Consider the following 25,779-nt stretch of genomic DNA (forward strand, 5'->3'; position numbering starts at 1 on the left):
TGCTGCTAACACATTTTTCAACTGATTTTTCAACGTCAGAAGAAAAGATGAATAAAATCCTACTTCCCGAGTCATTGGCATTTTTAACCCTTTTTAATCTTTATATAAAAGCCTTATTTTCTAGATTAATTAATTCAATGCCTTTAAAAGACTCAGGAAGCCTGCTGGACTTAAGTACTTTTACCTGAATAGGCTTTTCATGCTGTACTTTACTTGTAAAGGAGTATTTTTACATTGCTGTATGTGTGCTTACTTAAGTAAAAGGATCTGAACACGTCTGCATGCGAGCGTAGTCTTACCAGGTTAAACACTGCCAGGATAATAATGACCGCAGTCGTGATGGTGGCCAGAGGGAGGCGCACACACGGCCGCTTCACCACCGCCTCAGACACAGCTGGCAGCCACTGGCACTGTGAAAGCTTCTCTGGAAACAGGCGCTGCAGCGGAGAAAAGATTTAAACATGTATGAGGAGCATGTGGTCATCCATCTCCAGACATCATGTGTGAGTGAGACAACGCCGGCTATTTGCAGAGTAGGAATCTGTCTGAGGAGAAAACACGGCCTGTCAGGCGTCAGTAGCTTCGCTATAGAAAGCTGCAGCGCGGTGAATGCATAGCTTCAGTGACAGGTTTCCATTCTCACACTGGCTAATTCTGGTGAAGCACATACTGCAGGTGCACACGTCATGTTCACCCTCGTCTTTATCTAACAAGCACTCGCCTGTTGACACGCTACAGACACGCAAAACAAGAGCACTCTACATGACTTACCTAAATAATAATAAGAAACTTTACTTGCATTGCTCTTTTCAAAACAAAAATGCTTTACGATGTAAAAATTGCAGACAAACAATTATAAAAGCAGTTTTAACATTAAACCAAATTCAGCTTCATATGTGAAGAATACAACAACATCACATTTGTTTGTTGCCTTCACCTTGTAAACAGCAGTTCATGTTAGTACAAGCACATGGTTAGTAGTTTCCGAACACGATCTTCTTTCTAAAAAATCTCATCTGTTCATTTCTTGCATAATACAGCTCGAATAAAGAGGAGGAAGCTGGAGGAAGGCTACCGACAGACGATGAATACAATTACATCCTTTCTGAAGGCTTCTTCTATTCATCATGTACGGCCTTCACACAACAGCGATACAATATTCTAGAAATAATTAAACATTTAATTTTCCCTTCTCAAGAACTAGGAAATTGGATTCTTTAAAACTCCTTTAGCGCTAAACTCTGCGTGCAGTTCAGGGCCAGAATTATACATCGTTAGACTTTAAAAAGACTTACTGACGTCTGACCTGCATCCGAGCTGAAGGCTGAGAAGTTGTTGTATAAGAGGGATGACGGGTTTGTTGAGCCTGTGAGGCTTACGTGTTTCTATTACTTCGAATGACATGAAATTATCAAAATGTTAACGTAAAGGCCGTGTCACACATCTCCGTATCGCAGAAATCCAAATACGTCCAACTTTTCATCGGATCGGAAAAGTGAACATCTACAGATACGCATGTGTAACCTGTTGATAGAGAATCACTTACAATACAAAATGTATCAGAGGAATACCTAAAGAATGCATAAGATATACAAAAATATGGCGGATACAAAATATCAGCAACACGCTGGTGTACGTTGATATAAGGTAAGGTATAAGTAGTATTCATTAAGAGCTCACTGTGTTACGCTGGTGTACGTTGATATAAGGTAAGGTATAAGTAGTATTCGTTAAGAGCTCACTGTTACGCTGGTGTACGTTGATATAAGGTAAGGTATAAGTAGTATTCGTTAAGAACTCACTGTGTTACGCTGGTGTACGTTGATATAAGGTAAGGTATAAGTAGTATTCGTTAAGAACTCACTGTGTTACGCTGGTGTACGTTGATATAAGGTAAGGTATAAGTAGTATTCGTTAAGAGCTCACTGTGTTACGCTGGTGTACGTTGATATAAGGTAAGGTATAAGTAGTATTCGTTAAGAACTCACTGTGTTACGCTGGTGTACGTTGATATAAGGTAAGGTATAAGTAGTATTCATTAAGAGCTCGCTGTGTTACGCTGGTGTACGTTGATATAAGGTAAGGTATAAGTAGTATTCATTAAGAACTCACTGTGTTACGCTGGTGTACGTTGATATAAGGTAAGGTATAAGTAGTATTCGTTAAGAGCTCGCTGTGTTACGCTGGGGTGCGTTGTTGAACGCTGATGTTTTGAGCATGTTTAAAATTACCAGACATACCCGACGTGTGCTTCATAAGATATGCAGATGTTACGTTACGTTAGACATACGTGAATACTTACCTACGTAAATATAGTACGTGAATACCTACGTGACTACGTTAGAAATCAGCTACGTCAGCTGACGGTGAATCCTACAGCCAGTGTATTGATACCGAGTGGATAACCTATTCCTACCCGATGTTAAGATGATGCCTGACGACGGAGTAACTTATTAAACGTGTTCCTACAGTACAGCTAGCGCTCAGCATGTTAGCCGTTCTCCAGCATCAGCATGACGTGAACCAAATGGAACTTTTCCAGCTCCGTTGTCGAGACGCTCTGATACGTTTTAAATAAGTAAGAGATACGCTATCAATGTTTGACATGCGTATAATAATTTGTTATGTATTCGTTATGTATACGTCAGCTACAACACCGCTGTGGAAAAGTTGGACGTATTTGGACATTTTGAGCTACTTTTCATATACGCCGGCATGTTTCTGCCATACGGAGCTGACAGGTGTGTGACAGGGCCGTATGTCTGGTGTGTGACAGGGCCGTATGTCTGCAGTGTTCAGCGTGTCTCAACACTCAACTCAACACACTGACCTGGAAGTGACCTGCGAAACAGATGGCCAGGGTCAGCAGCAGCACACACACCAGTACTCCAAATGACATCCCCAACATCTGTCGACTGGGGGAGATGAAAAGTGTGTCAATAAATCAGTGTGTCAATACATCAGTGTGTCAATACATCAGTGTCCAGCCTCTCCTTTGATTCATTAGTAACTAATAGAGGAAAATCTGGTCGTACGCACTCCTTTGTGATGAACATCTGAACCACAAAGATGCAGAGGAAGATGACGGTGGCACAGCCGACATAGTGTTTGAACATCGGCAGGTCAAGAGCTCGGTACTGAGAAGAGGAAACACAGAAGAAGACATTTGAACTTCTGGATCAGCACCAGGAATCAAACACGCTTTTTAAATGACCTGCTCTTAAACTACTCACCTGTTTTTCCAGATCTTTCTTTGGAAACCACACAGCTAAACTGCCACTTTCTTCAGTCTTAGACCACTGCCTGAGACAGGAAGGAAGAGAGCTTTTAAAGTAGTGGTGACAATTATGATCACATTATCTTGATATCAAAATGTGTTACATGACTTAGGTATGAAGTATCTAAGTAGCAGCCATGATGAGAGCTGCTCGAATTCTCTAAATGCTAAAGAAAGATGCTTCAAGGTGTGTGATTTAGTTAAAGAGATACAAGATTACAGTGGTTTGAGGGGACTTTTTAGAGTTTCCCCTCTTCTTAAGAGTCAGAAACTAATAAATGCTTTATGACAAACCTTGTTTTATGCATGTGATGAAGTCTGAAGTCATGTCAAACAACAATATTAGGGTATCTTGGTTGAATTGGGGAGTTTATGGGATCAAATAACGTCATGATCTCATAGGCAACCAGGAATTTAGCGAAGCTATGCAACTAAACTTTTTATCAAGTTTCCTTTTTTTCAAATATTCCAAATTATATTCATTTATTAAATGTACTGCATGCATTAAATGTAATTTGGAACCTACTTGCTGCTGAGCTCATCTATGGTCGTCGTCATCTCGTTGTGCAGCTCCTCATCAAACTTACTCTTCTGGGATTTGTTCCTGCACCGGAAAGCACAGAGACAATTAGGAAGACGGACCGACACTGAAACACACACTGACTGGAACAGACGCTGGGAAGCCAGATCAGGCCATGCAGGTTACTCAGGTCCAGTTTTAGCTGTGCTTGAAAGGCAACATTGTTAATGCCAGTGTGAGCATTAGTGAGAAAAGAAAAGTATGGTTTGTGCCCGGGAGAGAGTTATGTCGAGGGAGTGTGCCGGATGCAGAAGGCTGTTTGTTAGACGATCTCTGTGGGATTCAGCTGGAGTGTGTCTGCCGTGCTTCTGCTTGGAAACCCCCTACTACGCCATTAGGAAGGAAACACTCACACAGATGCACAGACCCAGATACACACAAGCCCCAGTCAGTGATCAGTGTTAATAGGAGCATGTCAGTCCACTAACAGGAGGTTACAGGGTTTCTTGTTGAGATCATATGTTGCCCTGTTTCAAAGAGGCAGCAGTGAGAAAAGAGCAGTATTACAGCGCTGCTCAGGTTAGTGTTAGGACAGCAAGGCTCTCCATGGAGGCAATAGTTCTCACCCTGTAGGACAGGACTTCACACAGACTCTTCTTATAGGGATGTGGGACTCGGAAGGATTTAAAAGCTTGGTACGAAATATGATTGTTGTATTGTGATTGATGGTGAAATATGATATCGCTTTTTTTTTTTAAAGTGGCAATAAACATCTTTCCCCCCGCAACGCTTCCAAGTGGCGCCGCTGTCTCAAAGAAAACCGGATGGCTTTTTGTTTTCATCCCATTTATTTAGCGACTTATTCAGACAAATGGGGAAAAAAGCAAGAAATATGTGAACAGTGTTGGGGAGAAGTGAACTACATGCACTCAGTAGTTTAACTGCATTTTGAAGTTTGTTGGTAGTTACATTCATATTTGCATCGTGATTAAAGTAGTTTAAATGTTTGTCATTTTTTGTGTACTTCTGAAACTACAAACAATTTTGAGCTATAAAAGGAAAGATTTTAAAAAAATAGTTTTACCATTGCTTCTCTACTGTAATTGACAATTAAAAATAAATAAATAAATGATATATATATATATATATATATATATTTATTATTTTTAATTGTCAAATGAGTCGATTAGAGTAGAGAAGCAATGGTAAAACAAATAAAGAAATATATATATCAAAAACAAAATATATATATATAAATATATTTATAAATATAGTGGAGTCAGACTTTTATATATTATATGTAATATTATTATATTATATATATGAAATATTATTTTGTAATTCATTTCCAATGCTGCTCAGACTAGTCGCAGTCCATGGCTATTTATACTAAAAGTTCTATAATATAATTTAAATTAAAACAAAATTAATTTTGTATTCTACATATAATTATTTTTTGTCGTAAATCGAGCCTTCATTTTTCCGGGAGGTCGTACCCGATGGCAGAATTGGGAATATGAATCTAGACGCCAAAAGGTGTCAGTATTTTATAGCAATCACATTGTGCAATCAACATTTACCTCATAATGATAAGTCTATTGCCACTTTAATTATTGTGATAGATAATAATTTTAACCTCTACTCGTCTGCTACTAAAGTCTATTCAACTATAATTAAATAATAAATGTTTGGAAACTGCATGAATCACACTGATTGCTGGGGACTAATATGCAATTTAAATCAATGGTGGACATTCCAAATAATAATTTACAGTATGTGAAAGATCACCATTTTGTATTTACACTTTAAACAAGTGACTATGAGCGTACATCTATTTGTTTTTAGGGATCACAAGCCCAAAGGTTGAGAACTACTGCACTGAAGAAGGACCTTGCGGGCCACGAAGGCCCCACTCACTTATAGCTGCTGAACGGAGGGGTGGGCAGGGAGAACGGCTCTTCTAGAGACTCGTCAAAGCTGTCAGGGGCCAACAGTGAAACACAGACAAAAATTCATCACAACAGAGCAGTGGGGAGCCGGAAAAAAACTGGAATTGACGCCTTGTGGTTGTATAAGTACGCCAACCAGTGAAGTTGCAGTTTGAATCGAATCAAATCAGTTTGTCCTCGAGTCCAAGTGGACGTTTGCACCAAAGCTGTAGAAACTAGTGCAGTGCCCGGTCGGTATGGGGTCGTGCCGCTGCTTCTTGGGTTTTTAAGTGAGTCTAAGCACACACACACACACACACACATACACACACACACACACACAGAGTTCACACAACCCTAACAAACACACACATCCTCATTTGTATCAAATGGCAAGTTAATGGCGTGGACAGGGGCGCTATTTTGTGAAAGAAAACATAAAGAGATGTCACATAGGGACCGCGCTGTTGTGTGGATTTCAATGCGCTTCTGTTTGTACTTTTACAGCTTAGCGAAGGCGCTAACCAAAGTCTGGCCGGGCGGACCGGTTTTTCGCAGTTTTCTACAGAACCGCTGATCCAAATAACTTGACACGTGGCACTGCACTCCCTCTGGTCCTCAACTACACACACGCCAAGCGTGAAGTAGATCGGTCCAAAGGTTAGCGAGATAATCGAAATTCAGATACACACTCACACACGTCTGACATTATAGTACGTAGTAACAAAACATCATAAAAATCTGTCCAAAAACTGTAAGATAGAGCGAGATGTGAACAAAAGTTCTGTCCCCTCAGCCCGACATGTTCACTAGCCTGTGCTACAGCGCATTGTGAAGACATGAATGAAATGAACAATTTCCGAGATAAAACAAATCTCCCTTCTCACAGGGTGGAATGCTTTTTAGGCACACGCTTATCTTTTCCATTCACATTACTGCAGCCCACACTGTTTGTGTAGGTGAGTCCTGCCCTCTAATCAGCTACAACATAAAGCTACACTTTAAATATGAGTCCTTATTGCCTGTGCAAGACGGGCCAAAGAGACTTAAACATTATGAGCTACAACCATAATCAATTAGTGTATGCATTATTTGAAGCTAATGGAAGGGCTCGTTCTAGAGCTCAGCACTCCCAGCGCTCTGCAGGAATGACTGCCAGAGCAGCTGTACTAAGCAGACCCTTGGTGACGACATTTTATTGGCAAATGTTTTATTTACAGTTTGAGATTAACTCCTCCTTTAGCTTTGGGAACATATGCTGACTTTATATCAGCACAACTTCTATACTTAATAATTGATCAATGATAAGGGGGGGGGGGACAGGCAGCACACCTTATATCTCATAAATACAAAAATACTGAACATGCTCACTTTAGATTAGACCTTTAACACACTTCAAGCACTGCTCAATTTTGGGAGTTTGAGCTATTTTGCTTCCATAACAGGTTTTCTTTCAGACTAGTTGAAAGAAAACATCCCAAATACACTTAGATGTATATTTTACTGATTTATATGTAGTTTTCCCCAAATTCACCAAAAGTTACATTACATAATGCCTCATTTGCATATTTTAACAAATGTCAGAAAACTTGTAATACAAAACATAATTGTGTTAATTGTGTCAGTAAATATCTGGGGAAGTTTCATGGTAATATCTATTAGTAAAAATATTTACCCTATTCACCTGTAGTGTACGAGTAGTGTACAAATCTCTAAAATGTGTTTCTTCTCAGACTCTGAGCCAAAAATCTCCACTTCAGTAGCACTTACATACACCAAACTTTCCAGTTTCATTCCTCTCTATATTCTGAAGCTTTGTAAAGAGGGCTTTGTTCACATATCATTCAGAGCCTGATTTATACAGCTGTTTATTACTAAAAACATGGCAAAAATATATATTTAGTATTTTCTGATGTAAAGAGATATCCAAAATGTTCCTCTGTAAAGACCTTTGACTCTAATAACTTTTGATCCTGGCTTTATCCAATGTTCAGATTTCTGTTCTCTTTGCGCTCATATTTAACTTAATTAATGATAATCTCTGTGTGAATAGCTGAACATTGCCAATAACGAAATGCCTAAAATATCCTTTAGACATATAAAAGAATATTGTTAATGACATGTGATGGAGCGATGAGATGATTCAGATTCAATGAACAGATCAGGAAAGTCCTGGCAGGAAGAGATGATGGAAATACGTGTACAAATTATTGAACAACAGTGAAGTTAACACAGGCCGACACTCACTCTAATATGCAGTTAAAAATAATAACAGTCTTGACATCAGAATCCATTGTGTAGCTACTGTTAGAGTTGCACTATCATAACGGTATGTCATCGGTAAAAGGTTTGAACTAAAATATCGGCATGGGCCAGCAATGAACATTTTCTCCAATATCATGCGTCCTGCAACTGTTGACAAAGCGGGTGTAAAAACAAATATTTCTGCGGTGTGCCTTTAGCATATTTGCTCAGAACCAAATCGCATTCCTTCAACACTACAAATGTAACAACAGAGATTACATTGTTTTGCAAACTGTGAAATGGGTCAAATGTCTTACGTTTGATGTTACATGTAACAATGAATATGGCATGTTATAAGTAGTTTTCTTATTGATCGTGTAAGGTTTTGAAAAGCATTGTGTTTTATGCCATTACGATAACAGAAGGCATAATAACACGTTGATTCCACTGCAGGAGAGACTCGACGTTCTCTGCAATTAGGTGGAAAAGATTGCGTGTGTATATCGGTATCGGCATTCGGACAAAATGAGCAGAAATCCAATATCGTGCATCTTTGATCTTACCTCTCAGGGATCTTGGAGCTGGGGGCTGATCGTAGAGGGATATCCTGGAAAAGACAGGAACAACATGAGAATAATAAGAATAAGGATGCACAATAATGATGGCCACACCCACTGAAACTCAATCTAAACTTTCTATTGAGTAATACTTGAACCTCTCACAAGAAAAGGAAGAATGTTAGTCATTGGGTGCATTTTGCATTTACTAGAGAATCAGAACATCAATTAAAAACCATCTTAAAGTCTCTGATGCGTAAAACTTTTAACATCCTACAGCAAATAATAAACCTTGTAGCTGTGCGCTCTTTAACGCGGGCTCCAGCAGAGCAGTTAGGACAACTAACAACAACCATCTGCTTACCTTAGGGCGCGACTTGCCGTTGACAATAGCGTCTGGGGTGAAGCCCTCTCGGTTCTGAAGGTGGGCAAAAGGTTTGACGGCCCCCCAAGACTCCAGATAACGGGTCATACGCACGGACGCCCTCATCTTCAGACCATCATTCACACGAGGTTTAGCGTTGCGGCTGTTCAGCGATGGGTCCTTAGACTTAATACACAAACACAACAACATTACACATACAGTACACTTTGTCATTTAGCTGAGGCTCTGGGATAGCACACCCCCCCACTACGGCTGTGCAATCTTCCAGATTTGGTAATAGAAGTTATAACCTGGATGTGGGTTAAGTTTTGCATGAGATTTGGCGTAATTCCATCCAATTCTGCAGGATTGCTCGGAGCTTGATTTGTGCACAGGTCACCTAAATCTGGTTGCAAGTGCACAACGCATGGAAGAGTTTCATGTACAAAATGGGGCGAACAGTGGGGGGGAATTGTTGAAAATGTATTTTATGTAACAGTAAGCTTGAGAGTGACTTGTCGTGTATATTGTTATACAAATGTTACCGACAAATCGGACCGTCATGAAATGGAGAAAGAACTCGTTTACTCAAGTTAAGTTATTCATGTACGAGGCAGCAGGGCTGAAGGAGAGGAGCTGATGCATCAAATCAGTATACAGTTTATTTTATTGTTTTCCAGAACATTACAAACTCTTATCTATATATATATATTTTGATTTCCTGATCATCGTACCAGCAATTATTTATAAGAGCAGGAGTTTTTAAAATGCAACATATTTCGAGGACAATAGAAAACTCACGCGTGGATCGATGACCAGGTAGGTTTGGATGTTGAGCTCTTTTAGGTAAAGGTCTCTGAGGTGGCCGTTGCCGTCTTCCACTTCGTAAGCCTTGTTCAGGTGCTTCAGAGTCGCCTCTGTGATGTGGACACGTCTGAGCGAGTGAGGGAAGAATGAACTACTTAGCATGGCACATCTAACACTTATTACCATTCTCGTACCATTTAGTCTCTTTCATACATTTGACTTTCTGGCATAAAAGACAACACATCTGTTTCAATAATGAAACGTTAACAATAAGTAAAACAACCTACCCCGGAAGGCCTCCTGACTCCATGTGATTGGCCAGCGTGACATCATGTGACCACACGTCAAACTGCCACTTACGAAGGCCAATGACGCCACAGAGCACGTTGCCCGAGTGTACGCCCACTCTCATGTTGATATCCACTCCTGTGGCCTCCCGTACCTGCCTGGAGGAGGTTCACAGCAACAGTAAAGCTCCACGTTGTTGAAGGTTGTTTCTATATGTCCTTCAAATATGTGTCTACGGGGAAAGCCCTTGTGTATGTCACCTGATTGAAACACATAATTCACTCACACTTTCCTACGGTTGTTAACACACGCTGCAATAACGACATTCTTCTGCGGCCGGGAGGCGTGTTCATGCGTTTCAGGCAGGAAGATGTTTTTGTAACATAGGTCAACACGTCACAAGGACTTTACTGATTGGCTGCAGGTATTCTCTGGACTCCTATTCGCCGCCAAAAGTCTTCTCCGAGTAGCTTTTAACACACTTCATCCTAAAACTAAGTGTGCTTCTCACATTTCTTTTAAGAGCTAAATAAAGTGCTGCAGGAATGATCCCTAAAACCCGAAAATCCCTCGTCTCGAAGTCAATGGATTTTATTTAATAGGTTTTTGGTTAGATAACTGAAATAAGGTAAAGCTCGAGTTTACCACAGACCTTCTGTCATCACCTCGAACACAGAATCTACTCAGTGGTGACGACGTTGCGGTCATGTGACCGTGCTGCAGTTTGTTTAAAGCCTAACGTTAGCTTTTTACTTCTGTTGATTGCAATTACACTTTAAAATCATAAAAGTTCAAGAGTTAATTTGTGAAAACTATCTTGTTGCATAAAATGTGTACGTATAATAAACTTTGGCTTTCCACAGAGCTTATTTTCCTACAATAATACAAAATGCAATGGAAGAATCCCATTTTGGCCTACAAATATACGTCATCCCTGCATATATATGGTTTTTTTCAATCAGGGTTGAGGGTGTTGGTCTGCAAGAACTCACTTGATGGCTTCACACATGTCCAGGCCCATTTTGACGCAGTTCTTGGCATGTTTAGGCAGAGAGACTGGCAACCCTGACACACAGTAGTAGCAGTCTCCAAGGATCTTGATTCTCATGCATTCGTTTTCCTATAAGGAATGAGAATGAGGAGGAACGTGGTTATTTACCTGGCACTATGCAAATAATTAGTAGATAGTGTTCACATGCAAACACATGGGAGCCAATTATTACAACCACAGTCGTGTACTACTTAAGAGCCTTGGTTGTGGTGATAAGAAGAGTGTTTTCCTGTTTAACTGACCAACACAGATTTTCCCAGCCGTCATGAGGCTTAGCAGTCAGTCAGACGCTCACTACTTAAATATTTATATCGTTACTACGACGACTTCTTAAAGCGGTAAACTGTCAACAGCAGCTTAGAGGTCAGTGTTGTTTTTAATAATGACATAACACAATTCTTAACGATTACTCACCTTGGCAATTTGGTCAAATTTTCCAAACAGCTCATTGAGCATAATGACGAGCTCTTTGGGAGAACAGTCACTGGCCAGTTGGGTGAAGCCAACAATGTCAGCATATAGAATACTGAAAGAAAGAAATAATACAATTTAGAGAGTTTAACACACAAAACCGTGACTGCATTTATAAATTATATTTATTTTGTATATTTATGTTTCTCCTACAAATTTCCTTATTTTTTATTTTATTTTCTAATATTATAAAATGTTCTCTTACTGTGTTAATGTATTCACCAATACACCAAAGCAAATTCCTTGTATGTGATGTGATTTACATGTCCAGTCAACAAAAAACGAATATTAGGAGATCAAGTTTTTTTAATCTGTCAATCAACCAATGTGAAAAGCAACTCGGGACATTGAAGCTTAAACTATTTGTGTCCTCCCAATTGGGCCGTTTTTCTCTGCACGGCCCATTATGACCCATTATGACTATTATGGCCCCAGAATTGTGATGTAGGATTTCAGGCCCGCCCGTCCTCCCATTAACCTCAACTAGACCTGATCAGTGACGGATTAAAAAGCCTGTCTGGTTCAATGCTGAATCACAGACCTGGCATCATTAAAGCTGCCGGTCGGCGCACCACAGACGGACACAGTTATCTCATCTGACCTCTGAAGGACCCCGGACGTCACCAGCTGAAAGTTTGGCAAAAGCCCAGCCTACACAGAGCACCTGACCTGCCTCCCTGTCTCAGCATGTCTGACCTCAGTGTTAATGGAAAATCTAACATTTGCAATGTAATCCCCAGTGAACACGGTGCTCGTCTCAGGGAGCTTCAGGACATGTGTGATGAACGCTGTGCACGTAACAGCCTGATGCGATATATTTAATTTCACTTCGAGATGAGGATCATTTCAAACTATGAATTAAATATTCAAAACTCAACTTGTACGCAAACAACCACAATTAAGTCTAATAAAATAAATATATTTAAAACAATAAATATGAAAACTTGTGTATTTGCATTTTTGGGGGCAATCTATACTCTTTCATTTTTAGTGTATACATATATACTTATTTCAGTCATTTTCAACTTATACAACTCAAATACACATATAAAAATATTGAAGATGACACAATAATAAGTCATTACTTTTAAAATAGTGACAAACCAAAACAAATTAAAAGTATATTAAATAAGTATGTAGTACGCTAAAGCTTCGGCCTACAACTTTTCACTCAGTTTAAGATTTAAAAAGTAACAAATTATTATTGTTTATTTATTATTTTTTGTATATGAATTTGAGTTGTATATGGTGAGAACAACCGAAATAAACTAAAACAAAAAACAAAGAGCCGTGTGTGATAGAACTGTCCACAGAGCACTGGATGGAGGCTGTGACATGAGTTTTACTTGTAGCACATCTAGCTGATTCACCGGCACCTGGCTGGTTAAAAGTTGCAGCTTGGAATGAGTTACTGCCCATCTGGTGACCAGCAGAGGGACACAGACGCTGCACCTGTTTCACTGCCTGACTGAAAACGTCCAGGTGCTTCATGAGACAGACAACACGGCTAATGACTGGCCTGACTGGGCTAATTATAGGGATGAGTCAGGGTTGCAGCCCATCATTCAACACCTTCTTACTAGATGAACATGGGAGACACCATGACGGATGTCTTCACAATGACCTCTTGGTTAGCAAAGACCAACATTTTAGTGTCTAAACCTTCGATTGCCTTCGCTGCACGAGGTTTTTATGGAACTTTCATGTTGTGCTACATTCCTGCTAATGTACAAACCTTTGCATGAAAATAAAACTTAAAATAAGGTTCTTCTTCACCTGAAGTCAGTGCACTTTCGTTTGTCCGTCTGCGCTCTGTTGTATGTTACTATGTTATCTACTGTGGACATTCAGGAAAGTTCTCTATGAGCGGCGCATTTTAAACGTCAATAAAAAAAGATATTCATCACTTTCTGTATGCTTTGCTATCTGTGTTGCATTTTACATTTAATTGTATGTCAGTATTACATCTTCCAATTAAACTGATCAGAACTGAAATAAATTGCTCTTTATGTGTAAATGCAAAAGAAAATCCAGAACTAAGCCTTCTTCCAGTGTATTCATGTCCCTCTTAAGAAACACTATAATGCAAGTCCCTCATTGAGGTAAGGCAGAGGCTGTATCTTGCCTACATTTATCAAACAAATAAAATAAAAAAAAGCTGGTGAGCCATCTGCCAAAGTTCAGTTTAAGCCGACCCAAAATCTGTCAGCACTTGCTAAATGAATGAAAGCCTCGTAAAGCAAAGAGCTATAACTGGGTCAATCCTCCAAACAGACGTACTAATAACGATAAGTGGACAGAGAAATCTGTTTTTTGGGCCTCATCTATGTGCATAGAAAAAGCATAAATATAAATTTCCCTGAGAACAACTACCTGAGGATTAATACAATTGCAGATGAAGTAGACAGAGGGGGAATTGAAATCAGTCGGATAAATTAAGCAAGCTTTAAACATTCAGGTTTAGTCTGTCATGGTGGTAACGAGTCACAGGACATCTGAATGACCTGAAAAGGTCTTGATGGCCGTCCATGACGAGTTGACAAGATCTATTTAATGATCAATAAATCGATGGCTTTGCATGTGTTTAAGGTGGTTTGGTTGTACCTGACGTTCTCGTGCCTCTTCACATAAAGACTGTGGAAGTTGTTATCTTTCACCAGTCGCTGTTGTTCTTCTTTGTCTTTACAGTCTTGCAAGCGCTCCATGATCGCAAGCTTCATCTTCATGGAGATGTAGACGGGCAGCACAGACTGCAGCAGGTTCTCCTGCAAATACACACACACACACACACACACAATTAGTTGCATAACTGCTATTTAGGTGAGGCAGCAATTTAGGCTTATTTAACGGTTGCACTCGATATACATGAATGTGATGAGTCGTACATCCCTGAAATATAAAAAGGCCAACGTGGGAACAGCCACAACACACACACACACACACACACACACACACACACGCTCAGACTCGCAGATCTACGTCATCAACATCTCACTCTTTAATATCCAGCTTTGAAAGTTTGTCTCAACACGCCACCGTCGTTCACGTGACAAGTGAACAATGAGGTTTTTATTTTGAACGTCTCTTCTTCTATGACACTATTGTAGGTAGACCACAGTCGCACCAATCTGTTCCCGTGTTGTCACTTTTTGTGCTTCAGTGCTGTCCTCACACCGTTCAGCTTGAATGTGGTATTCAGAGCAGGGGGTGGTTTATAACAGGACACACTCATACTGGTTTAAATACACCAAATACTTTGAAACACTTCATCACCATAATAACACAGTGGAATATCCCACATTGCGACATCATTGCACAATGAATTACCTCAATAAGAAACAATGTTAGGGATGTTAGTTTTAGCAGAAACAAAGTAATATAACACGTTACTAGTAGGATCTTGGTAATATTATTTCATTTACTGTCACGTAACGCGTTACCATTCAAATTGTAAAAAACAAAAATGTCATTCATCCAACTTTTGCCAGTGCACCACCATAAAAACAACACTATTGGTAATATAAGCAGGTGACTTTAATACAAAGTGGTCACCACTGCATGTGAATACATGAACGGACTTGAAACCTGTAAATTCAGTCTGTCACAATAGCCAGAGGCCTGAGACGTGTTAAAAGTTCAATGGCTCGATGAAGACAGGAATCTGAATCCCTCTTCAAATCAAAACAGGGGCGTCAGGACAGATCGTCTGTCTTCACTTACCGAGTCAACTTGTTGCTTTTTAAATTCATCTACAGAATAGTTTTTACATAATACAGTCACCGCAAAGAGCTTTAGCATAAACAAGTGGATGTTAATAAAGATGAGAGAACAATAATGAGACCTAAGGGTTTGTGTGCGTGGATCATGTAATGTAGTTTTCAACAACACACAGCTTGATTAAAGATTAATATATTAATATATTAATAATGCAACTTCTTGAAGTAATGTTCACTTATGTTATAACTGGTACATTGCAGGTGTGGGCTCTTTAGTACACCCAACATGTTTACTCATCCGGTGGATTGTCGACAGCAACAACAGAAAACGTTATTCTACTCAAATAAAAATGCCTTTCTTTTGCATAAAGTGGGTTTTACTTTAGTTGACTACATCGTGCAGGGATACTATAGTAATGTGGTCACAGCTGTATGTTTACAGAGTATTTTACAACGGGTTCGAAAGCGGCTCAGCCAATCACAATCAAGGGCCAGAACAATCCCTTTTGTTTTGGAACTGTGCTTGAAAATGAAAAATTACTTCCTCCATTAAACAGGTATTAAAGCACATCCTGTGGCTCATGCATATAAACTTCAACTAATAAAATCTGGATTTTGTAATTTCTCTTCCCTAATCCTTCTTTAATATTTGCTGAAGGAAGATCAGGTGGGATGAGATGTGTGTTTGTGAACAATTCAATACAGTGATTTAAAAAGGGATTTAGATCTGGGCTTTAGGCCAGCTAAGGACATTCTCATTCTGGTTTTGAAGTTGAATCATTTGGCTGTATACTCCGGTCCTACTTAAAATATACTAGAAACTAGAAAAGCGCAGATTTCTGTGTCTTCCTTTCTCCTCCCAAACAAAGTAAAGTTGAGTCTCAGTCCTTCCTGGCTCCCTATAACAATAACAAAAACAGCTATTAAATCATCTCGTATCGTGCCTAACTTTAGTGAATCATAAGATATCGGATATGGAATTAATCTGCAGATGATCCGGTTCAAAATGAGACCAAACCTTTCTATGGATGTCAGTTTTAGAGCCACAACAAGAGGCCATGATGTGGTCTGCAAGAGACTAGTTAAGGCTCATTTTTACCCTCGTCGATTGCCGGATACGCCTTTTGCTACTGAAGCAGTTGGTCAGTTGCGGCCACTACCGGCCGGTTAAGAGAAGCGAGAAGTCAGCAGTCAATGACGCTATAAAAACAGTCCAAAAAAGGTTGTTTTTTTAATTATGAATCACCAAAACCACAAGAGGTCCTTGAGCATGCAGTCATATACAACAAATATTAGGCTTTTAGGTCCAACAGTATGCGAGATTAGCTGCGGACAGACACACACACACGACCGAACACATGATCCTACCTTGGTATTACATTACTTTTCTCTTTAACAGAATTTTCCATGTGGCTCTTTGCAAAAGCCAAGTGTGCCGTCACAAGACGTTTATTTCCCCGGAGTGTTTCTGGACTTTCTCCATGTTTACAGAATTCTCAAGTACAACTCAAAAGAATAAAATTGCACCTTAACTTAATTTGGGGTGTTATTGTAAAGAAGTGAATACATTTTGACTCAAAGCATTCCAGCTTTTTGATAAATTTTTAAAATAAACATTGAAATCGACCTTTCCAGTTAGTGTATGTAAACCAAAAACAACAAATCAAATCCAAAGTTAATCACTTTTTAAATCAGGTTGTGAGGACACAAAATGTGGGAGAAGTCAGGAGGGTTAAAAACTCACGTGAGGCAATGAATTGTCTATATAAGTGTGTGTGTGCGTGTGTGTGAGTGAGTGTGAGAACTCTGCTGCAACCTGACCTGCTTCCATTCACTCTGGATGACCTCTTGCAGGGTTCAAATGAGCCTTTTTTATTTTTCCACTGAGTCATGAGCATGAAGACTCTAGATGATGGCGGGAAACTGTAGGATGTGTCACATGATATAACACTGCTGTAAATAGCATTCATGAGTCTTTTTTTTCTAAATGTATAAAATTACTTAAGAGGCAATAGTTATATGCTTTTACTTATTGATTGCACGATGTAATGGCTGTAGAATAATGAGGTTTAGATTCCCAGAATGCCCTGTGCAGTTTTTCCAATTTTTTTCCAATGAAAGTAGTTAAATCTTCCAGCACTCGCTTGAAAAGTCGCCAAAAATGACGCCATCCGCTCATTTGCATATTGGAGACGTTGCTGCGCATTCAATAAATAAACAGTCTATATGGAATAACCACATGGTAAAGCTTATTTTTGGAGTAAATTTTGTAAATACTTGACAAAGGACACATGTTCTCATTTAATTAAGAACTTTAGTGCAAAATAAACATGAATTTCAAGTGAGATTATAGAGAATAAAAAAAGATTTCAAGTTATACACAGACTATACAAAACTGTAAATTATATTCCCTCAAAATATTTCAGATTTTCCGAAATTAAGACGGCATGAAGTGTGTATCATGATATCTTGATATATGATTTTATAACTATATGATTCCATTGAAAGACTATCATATCGAATTATTCCTGTGACGGCGGCGCCAACAATGATACACATCTTGTCCACATCTTAAATTGGAAAAAACTGCGTTATGACTAATTCATGCACTGATATACATCTGCTTTGCTTTATCGGAAAGTAATGACCTTTTTGACGTCGTTCATAGCCAATAAATCTTTCAGGAGACATGCTGGGCTCTCTACTGCGGAACTGAATGAGTTCCTCATTGGTTCCCCATTGGGAACGGTTTTGGATCTCCCCCCACCATATTATGTCCCTGTTCTCTTTGGCAAACTTTGTGCACCAGGTTCTCTTTTTTCAGCCCCAATTCAAATACAACGGGAGGTTTAAATGTTAACGATTATATCATTCCTGTGTGTCTTGCTAGGCAACACAACAGCTTCCCTGTCAGCACGTTTTATGTCCCGCACTAAGCAACGGTCATAACAAATGACAAAAGGGGAACATTTGTTTTAAAAATGACTCTGAAGACAAAGCAAGTCAGCACAGATGCATCTAATTTAAAAGGCATCACGGGAAAATCTAATTTTCGAAGGATTTGTTAGTCGCAATGAAAACATCCAAGGGAGAGTCAACATGAGGCCAGCCAAGGGCAAAGCTTAAAGATGAAATAAAATATAAGAATATGGCAATAACAATTACTGACTAGCCATTTTCATCATATGTCTGTAATGTTCCATCCAGTGAGGTTAATAAAATACAGATTAAGCAGGAAAATAAACACTTTTAAAATGCCTATAAAAAGATCTTAGAACAAACAGTACACACAAATTAAATGTTGGTATACAATCTTATTTTTAAAATAAAGAAAGATATTGTTTTTTCTCTCTTCAAGTGTCTATAATCCTCCTAAAGTCAAACAAACTGTAATGTTCACTATTTACATTTTTCTAGATTTGCATTTCTTATATCTAAAGTAGTTAAGTGTAATTCTACCTTTTCTTTCTTAATGCTTGTGTTGGTCATCGGTGCTGTACATGTGGACTTGCAACAGTCCACATGTACAGCACCGATGACCAATAGCAGGTGTTTTAAACAAATGTATAAAATAATTCATCATGTTTATTTTTAGGACACTTACACTAATGTAGTGAGCGTTGAAAGGCTTTTGTAACGTCCTGTAGGCTTTCATATTTAATGGTCATTACTTCAGAGTGTAGCTATGCTTTGTGCGACTCGTGTGTGTGTGTGTGTGTGTGTGTGTGTGTGTGTGTGTGTGTGTGTGTGTCCTTTGCATATCTCAAGAATTGTTCATCCGATCTACGTCACGCTTGGCGGGTGTACAGCTAGGGACCAAAGACGTACAGTTTTGAAGTTGGTGCAATTTCGAAACACGACACGTTCAATATTAATAAACTTTGAATAGTGTGCAGCAGCGGGGACGGGGCTTCGGGGACTCGACTAAAGATGAATGAATCCGCATCAGAAAGAATACAGGGTCCACATGGCTAAAATGTCATCATCAGAGGGTGTACAAGTAAGCTCTGTGCGGACCTCCAATTTGTTGTACGTAGCAATAAACTGCGCACGGGTTGAACACGTCTTCCAAGCAGACTCCGGAAAGTAGTATAAACAGAACTACTAAGAGTCTGTGGTGTACGCGTCCACTTGGGAGTATAACCAAGGCTTGAGTCGAGCTGGACATACTAACGTTACAAACTCTTCTTCACTTCCCGGCAGTCAACGAGCGATGACTTCCTGGGGGCCGAGCAATCGACCCCTTCCGAACGGGCACCGCCTTAGTTGTACTAACCTGTTGTCTTTTTTCTATCTCCAGCTTCATCCGCATGGTCAAGCACCTCAAGGTGTCCTGAAAGGTCTGCCTCAGGGTTTTCTCCATCAGGACCTTATGGAAGGCTCCCACCACACTGCCACACAGAAACACCACTGCATTGGACAGCAGCTGCAGGAAACAGACACAGCAGCAGACGTTAGAGCTCAAATGGAAACACATGCACGTATCTGAACCCCTGTTTGTCCCTGCAGGAGTGGGAAAATACTCATTTACGTTTGATAGTGGCTTTACTTTCAATTATTTTATGTCTTTTTTGTATCGAACCCTGGCCTAACATTATATCTTGTATAAATTGAAGAATGTTTACACAAAAAACAGAACTGCAGCTTCACTAGGGAGATCACATTGACCTTAAATAACCCATATATTAATACCTTAAATAACACATTGACGTGTTCAACACAGCTGCACACAGATACATTAATATCACAGAAACATAATGACATAGTTTTACCTGGTTGGCAAGGTAAGGAGAGGGATTATCGTCGTAAAGGGTGAGGCGCAGTGTGAGGACCATGATGTGGGACAGTGAGGAGATGATGCTCAGCACCACAGCGTACCACAACTCGAATGGCAGCATGGTGTACACGGTGAAGATGATGAAGAGGAAGAAAGGCACCTGGAAACAAAAGGTTCAATTATCATTATCATTTTGAGTCATCTGGTGCCTAGGAGATAGTTCAGGTGCAAGATTTCCATCCCTGCAAGTTTGCGTGGGAGGAGCATATAAGAGAAGTCACATCCAACAAAAATGTAACCTTAATCTGAACCCGTCTAGCAGGTGAGGTTACCTGGTCCCAAGGCAGAATGATGGGGCCGCTGAAGATGAAGGTGTAGCCCATGGTGAGGTGCGTGGCCCAAACAATCAGGCCCAGCAGACGCCTCCATCGCTGTGAGAGCATCTCGGTGCACACCAGCACGAACACGGCCAGAAACACACACAGGCTGCCGCTCACTACGCTCACAAAGGCACAGTGGTCCTTCGCGCTCTGCTCCAGCAGCGAGGGAGAAGGAGAGAAATAAACGCACAATATGTTAGTGATATCAGTACATCATGCATCAGTACATCATGCAATGGTATTTCATAGAGTATTATATACACAAGTCATATTCTAGGATGTGTCAGCAACAAAGAGACCATGCAGTTGCTGCCTGAGGTGCATCCGTCACAAACCTGCTTTGCAACACTTCAAGCTACACCGTTGGTTTTAATAACAGACTGTATATAAGAAGTGGACGTAGTCAACATGGCGTCACTCATTGGTTTGTGTGCTATTGTTTTGAAGCATCGAGTTTGGTGTTTTGGTCTTCGTCATCTTGGTTTTTTGGAACCAGAAATGACACGAGAGGGTGGAACAATGTATAACTAAAATGTTACAATTGATCTGAAAACAAATAGCACCCAGCGACTTGTCAATCACAAGGTAGCCCCGCCCTAAAGCATACGCTGCTTTATCGTCTATTTTACTCTGAATGGGAACATAATTTACTAAATAAACATCATGCTGTGTTGAATAAGACTTGAAACTAGAGATTGAGACCATAAACTCATCAGGAAAAATGTTTACACAGGTAATAAATTAGGTGGGAAGTCGGATCATTTTCTCATAGACTTCTATACAATCTGACTTCTTTTTGTAGCCAGAGGAGTGGCCCCCTGCTGGCCAATAGAAAGAAAGCAGGTTTTTTGTATGGCAAGTCTATTTTGTCCACCCCTCAGTATATGTATTAGATTACAAAATGCTTGCAAACTTTTAATCAGTATATTATTGCTTATGTTTCCGAAAGATAAAACTGTACTATGAAAGTAAACCTGAGGTTTTAGACGAGTATAAGATGCTCCTGAGAACTATTCATATTCATAAGAATTGAGGCTTGTCCTTTAAAATCAGTCTGTATGCCTCATGCCCTGTTTGCTCCAGGCAGAATCTTCCTGATTTAAATACTATACAGTGAGAAGCAAACAATAGGTAAAAAAATGCAAACATGTGCATTTGTGCTTTGAAGCATGTCTGCAGGTATGTTTGTGTGCATATATGCGTGTTGTGCACGTAGATGCATGCATGAAAGCAATGCTGTGAGATTGTCTTGGTGTAAGTGGGAGAGAGAGTGGGTGTTGGACGGAGAGCAAGAGATACAACAAGGGGTTAAAAGAGAGCTCAGGAGTGAGACAGACGCACAAAGTCAGTGCTAATAGATCTCTGCTCAGAGAAGGCCATCTCTGCATTGTATGTTGAGCTTTCTGGTTACCATGGCAGCATTGGAAAAGGCCAGATCTCGACTAAAGCACTTTCTACACCCTATGTAGCTGTGGGACTTGACAAAACCTTTTTTGTAGGTGGAAAAAGCACAAATATTATACGCGAAAAAGAGCGAAAGCCACGTGAACAGATACAGATAACATACTATGTTCAACACATGGCACATTAAGGACAACAAAACTCCAAAACCAGATGCACTGTTCTGTAGTATTTGCATACTTTTCATGTATCATTCCCCATTCTCGAGATTATTTTATAGCGTCTGAATACTCTTTTGGTATTTAGGTCTGAAGTATCAGCAGGTTCTTACTGATAGAAGCTTTATTTATATAGATGATCAATGATATTAACTGTGTGCCGTGTACTGCATGTCCATTGTTACACTTAATGTGCAAATGGTCCTTTAAGCAGTTATTTATTACTCAACAGACAAGAGACAAATAAATTGTGTATGTTTGTTCTTGCAAGAAGCTCAACAGTGAAGAAATTAAGCCATTATAGAAAACAAAAAGGAAAATATGCAGCGGCTGAAATATAAAAAAAGTGTGAAATGACAAACAAGCCTCATGTATAAGACACGGACGTCATCTTATGATGAAACATACAATCCACAAACATCCTCTCTTACAAAACATGGATTTTTGTAAAACTAAATTGGTGTATTTGAAGCTATTGTACTCCCCTAAATGATTACACCTAATTAAAGCTAATGTACCTGCATGATTCTTGCTGCTAAATGAACTGTAATGTTTAAAAGAAGCCAAACAACAGTCTCCTTAGAACCATCTCTGCATCCAATCAGAGCGTGAGACTGGTGCCACGAGTGCCACTTTAACATCGGGTCAGCTGGTTTTCCTCTCAGCATTGCTCTTCATCCGATGTCGAATGGAGAGGTGTTATATAAGTTGACTTTCTGACACCGGTACACCCCCCCCCCCCCAACAGGCACCCTGCCCCTCCTTTGCATTTATCAACAGCATTATACAAGCTCCATCCCAGCATTTTCTCTTAACTCGTCTGTACCCCTGGCAACTGTGTGTGCAGGAAGACAGAAGAAAGAATAAAGAGGAGAGAAGGAATCAAAGAGTGAGTGACGCAATGTCCAGGGATGGATGAGGTAGGTGAGTGAGTGCATCTTTAATGTCAAAACATACCTGTGATTAAGCACATTTTATTACAATTTTAGCTTTCAACAATTATGAAAACAAGATAATTAAGATAAAACAATTAATGTGTCGCATTCTCTTGTGTTACAAATCCGGCCTTTCGTTAACAGCAGTTAGGGTTAGAGTTAAACTGAAATATGTCTAATATAGTTTAACCAAAATGTTTAATATCTGATTAATTAATTAATTAATATCTGTAGTAGAGTAGGTTCTGACAACATATTTGTGTCAATACATTTTTTATATATTGAATATCTTTTTAGTAGTTTTCAGTAGGTTAACTTAAATAAAGTCTAAAAATAATTTGCATCAAAATCATTAAGAATTGTGTTCATCCAATGTATTCTTATTTATTTTAATGAATATATAAATAATATTTATTTTATTTATAAAAATGTTCCATTAAAAAAATTGTATTCAGTTGAATTATATTAAAAGTTCAAGAAAATCCACTGTTAAAAATATTCTTTAAGTTTTATAAATCATGATCTTTCCAAAGTCAAAGAGTAATGTTAAATAATTGTGATCTCAATATTGATAACCGTGATAATGATTATTGCTATAATCGAGCAAAAGACAGAGAGTGGAGTATCTTTACGTACAATGAGGAAAGAAAGGGAGTGTGCCCGAGAGTCAGCAGCAACACAATAGAGGGAAGCTTAAGAGGTTCTTTCCAACAAGGGAAAGTAATTTAATCTCCGGTGACAGAAGCTGTAACTTCACTAAATGAACAGCTGGACTGAATGCTATGCTACCTGCCATCATGCCAAAATCCACAGCATGCTGCCAATCAGCCAGAAGTCTAAAAAATACCTGCCTTTTCCTGTCACAGTCAGAACCGCAATTACAATCTCTACACTCGAGGTTTTAACCACCATTTTATGCCTCAGTCCTCTCTTGGTTCACTTTCTTCCATTCAGTTGTCAAACAAGTATAAAGATTTTGGTTTTAAGCACAGCAGGGAAGTGCATTTAGCAGGGAGGTGACCCCTCAGTGAATAGATCCCGTGTCAGCAGCAGGCAGATCTTCTGTTGAAGTATTTCTGAGCAAAACTGAAGCACTAACAGCTCCAGGGCTGCTGTCTGTAGCTCACCCTGACCCCTGACTTCTCTGTGGAGAAAGGAAATACAATTTCCAGACGTAGAAGTATCATCAGCATTATGCAACATCTACGTGATATTGTTTAATAGATGCATTTCTAACCTTGCCTCTTTTCTACTCTATGGAAAGCAACTGCATCCTCTTATTTTCGTTTCTATTTCAGCGATGATACCCTCCTTCACATTCAAACAGTTACACAATCACTCACTCATTCACGCTTCTGGGCAGCTGCACTGGTAGTGAAGAGGAGTTAAGTGCTTTATTTAAGTAGTTGTCGACGGAGAGGAGAGTTTTAAATTCGTCATATTTTCACAGCCAACCTGGAGATACAAACTGACCATCCAGTTACTTCCTGCTTCTCTAAACGTTCTGCTGCGGTTCCAATGTGCAAAATTAGTCCCCATTCACTATCCAACTCAATGACTCTGCACCGTCAAAGAGATAGAAAACTGATAAAGTGCAGTGAATCTCTAAAATAATTCTCAATGCATCTTACTTTGTCTTAATAAATACATCTCTATGAAACACCTCTCAATGTATTGCTGCCCAGTTCAACACCTTTACTAACTAAGAATAAATCTGACGTCATGGCTTAAAGATATAATTAATTTAACACCCCGATAGAGCTGAGGTGAAACCAGAGCCTAGTCTGTTGCAGAAGTAATAAAACCTCTTTCAAAATCCCTTCGACATTTGAAGCTAATCAAATTACAGCCTGTACATAACAGCACGTTGTGTGTCTCGCTTCATATGTTCAGTTAACAAGGGTAGTTATCGATGGCTCAACAGAAGAGGCGAGTCCAAGAGCGAGTCGAGGGCCTGCAGCTCGGTCAGACCGAGTGGCGACCTCCAGGTCTTTAGTGAAGCCAATGCAGAAGTGCCTTAAACTTGCATTCTCTCTAACATCCTGCAGAATAAGAAGAACATTATCCTAGTTCTCACTTTATTTATGACCTCAGTAAATATTTTCCTAATGAGTTTATGTTCTCAATCGCTAGTTTCACGTCTTCTTCAATACAGCATGATGTTCATTTTATAAATTATGTTCCCATTAAGCGTAAAACAGACGACAAAGCAGCGTATGCTTTACGCCGTGGCTACCTGGGATTAAGAAGTTGCTACCACAGCGAAAGGTTGCAGCCTACTAAAAGACACTCTAAGGAGTCGTACATTCAATTGTTCCAGTAGGCTAAGTAGTTTTGTTTTAAGCTTGCCAAAATTAGAAATTTAATTAATATCACTATAGGCCTACGCATTATGGATGCTAGCTAGCACTAGCGTTAGCTAGTAGCTTAGCGGGCCTGGGTCTTCCCCAGCTCCAGCCTCTTGTCCAAATATGGTCACTTCTGGTTCCAAAAAAGCAAGATGGCGACGGCCAAAATGCCAAACGCAAGGCTTCAAAACAATGGTCCACAAACCAATGAGTGCCGTCACGATGACTACGTCCACTTTTATGTACAGCCTATGACTCAGACCCGTCTGTAAAAACCACAGGACATGAGGACGTTGTTATACAGCAGAGACCAGAACTAAAAAGTTGAAAAAATGACTTAGAGGAGTGCGTTGTTGAGTTTTATGGATATGTATTAAACCAAATAACAGTCATGTATGTGCCTGCACTGCCGCTCTTGTAGTTCTTTCATGGGAGCTGTAGTTTTTTTCTGTGCTCACAAAGTAATCGTTGTTTAGCTATGGTAAAATCTTAAAGTT

The 25,779-nt window shown here is 39.6% G+C and overlaps 1 protein-coding gene across 4 annotated transcripts in view; it reads right to left on the reverse strand.

Annotated features, from left to right (window-relative positions):
- adcy7 (adenylate cyclase 7) overlaps positions 1-25,779 on the reverse strand; it is a 62,838-nt gene that overhangs the window by 7,432 nt on the left and 29,627 nt on the right. For 3 of the 4 annotated variants that reach the window (XM_029427071.1, XM_029427058.1, XM_029427064.1), the window contains 16 exons: positions 20,333-20,530; positions 19,996-20,160; positions 19,500-19,649; positions 14,112-14,272; positions 11,451-11,562; positions 10,978-11,105; positions 9,985-10,143; positions 9,692-9,824; positions 8,891-9,076; positions 8,533-8,576; positions 5,715-5,774; positions 3,804-3,881; positions 3,234-3,303; positions 3,040-3,137; positions 2,831-2,915; positions 300-437 (listed from right to left, as the gene is read on the reverse strand). In XM_029427071.1, coding sequence (XP_029282931.1) covers positions 300-437; positions 2,831-2,915; positions 3,040-3,137; positions 3,234-3,303; positions 3,804-3,881; positions 5,715-5,774; positions 8,533-8,576; positions 8,891-9,076; positions 9,692-9,824; positions 9,985-10,143; positions 10,978-11,105; positions 11,451-11,562; positions 14,112-14,272; positions 19,500-19,649; positions 19,996-20,160; positions 20,333-20,530 — 1,965 coding nt within the window. The remainder of the gene's footprint in view (positions 1-299; positions 438-2,830; positions 2,916-3,039; positions 3,138-3,233; positions 3,304-3,803; positions 3,882-5,714; positions 5,775-8,532; positions 8,577-8,890; positions 9,077-9,691; positions 9,825-9,984; positions 10,144-10,977; positions 11,106-11,450; positions 11,563-14,111; positions 14,273-19,499; positions 19,650-19,995; positions 20,161-20,332; positions 20,531-25,779) is intronic. The other variant, XM_029427079.1, reaches the window with a different exon arrangement.

This window comes from Cottoperca gobio, chromosome 3 (assembly GCF_900634415.1).
Source record: "Cottoperca gobio chromosome 3, fCotGob3.1, whole genome shotgun sequence".
NCBI lineage: Eukaryota > Metazoa > Chordata > Actinopteri > Perciformes > Bovichtidae > Cottoperca > Cottoperca gobio.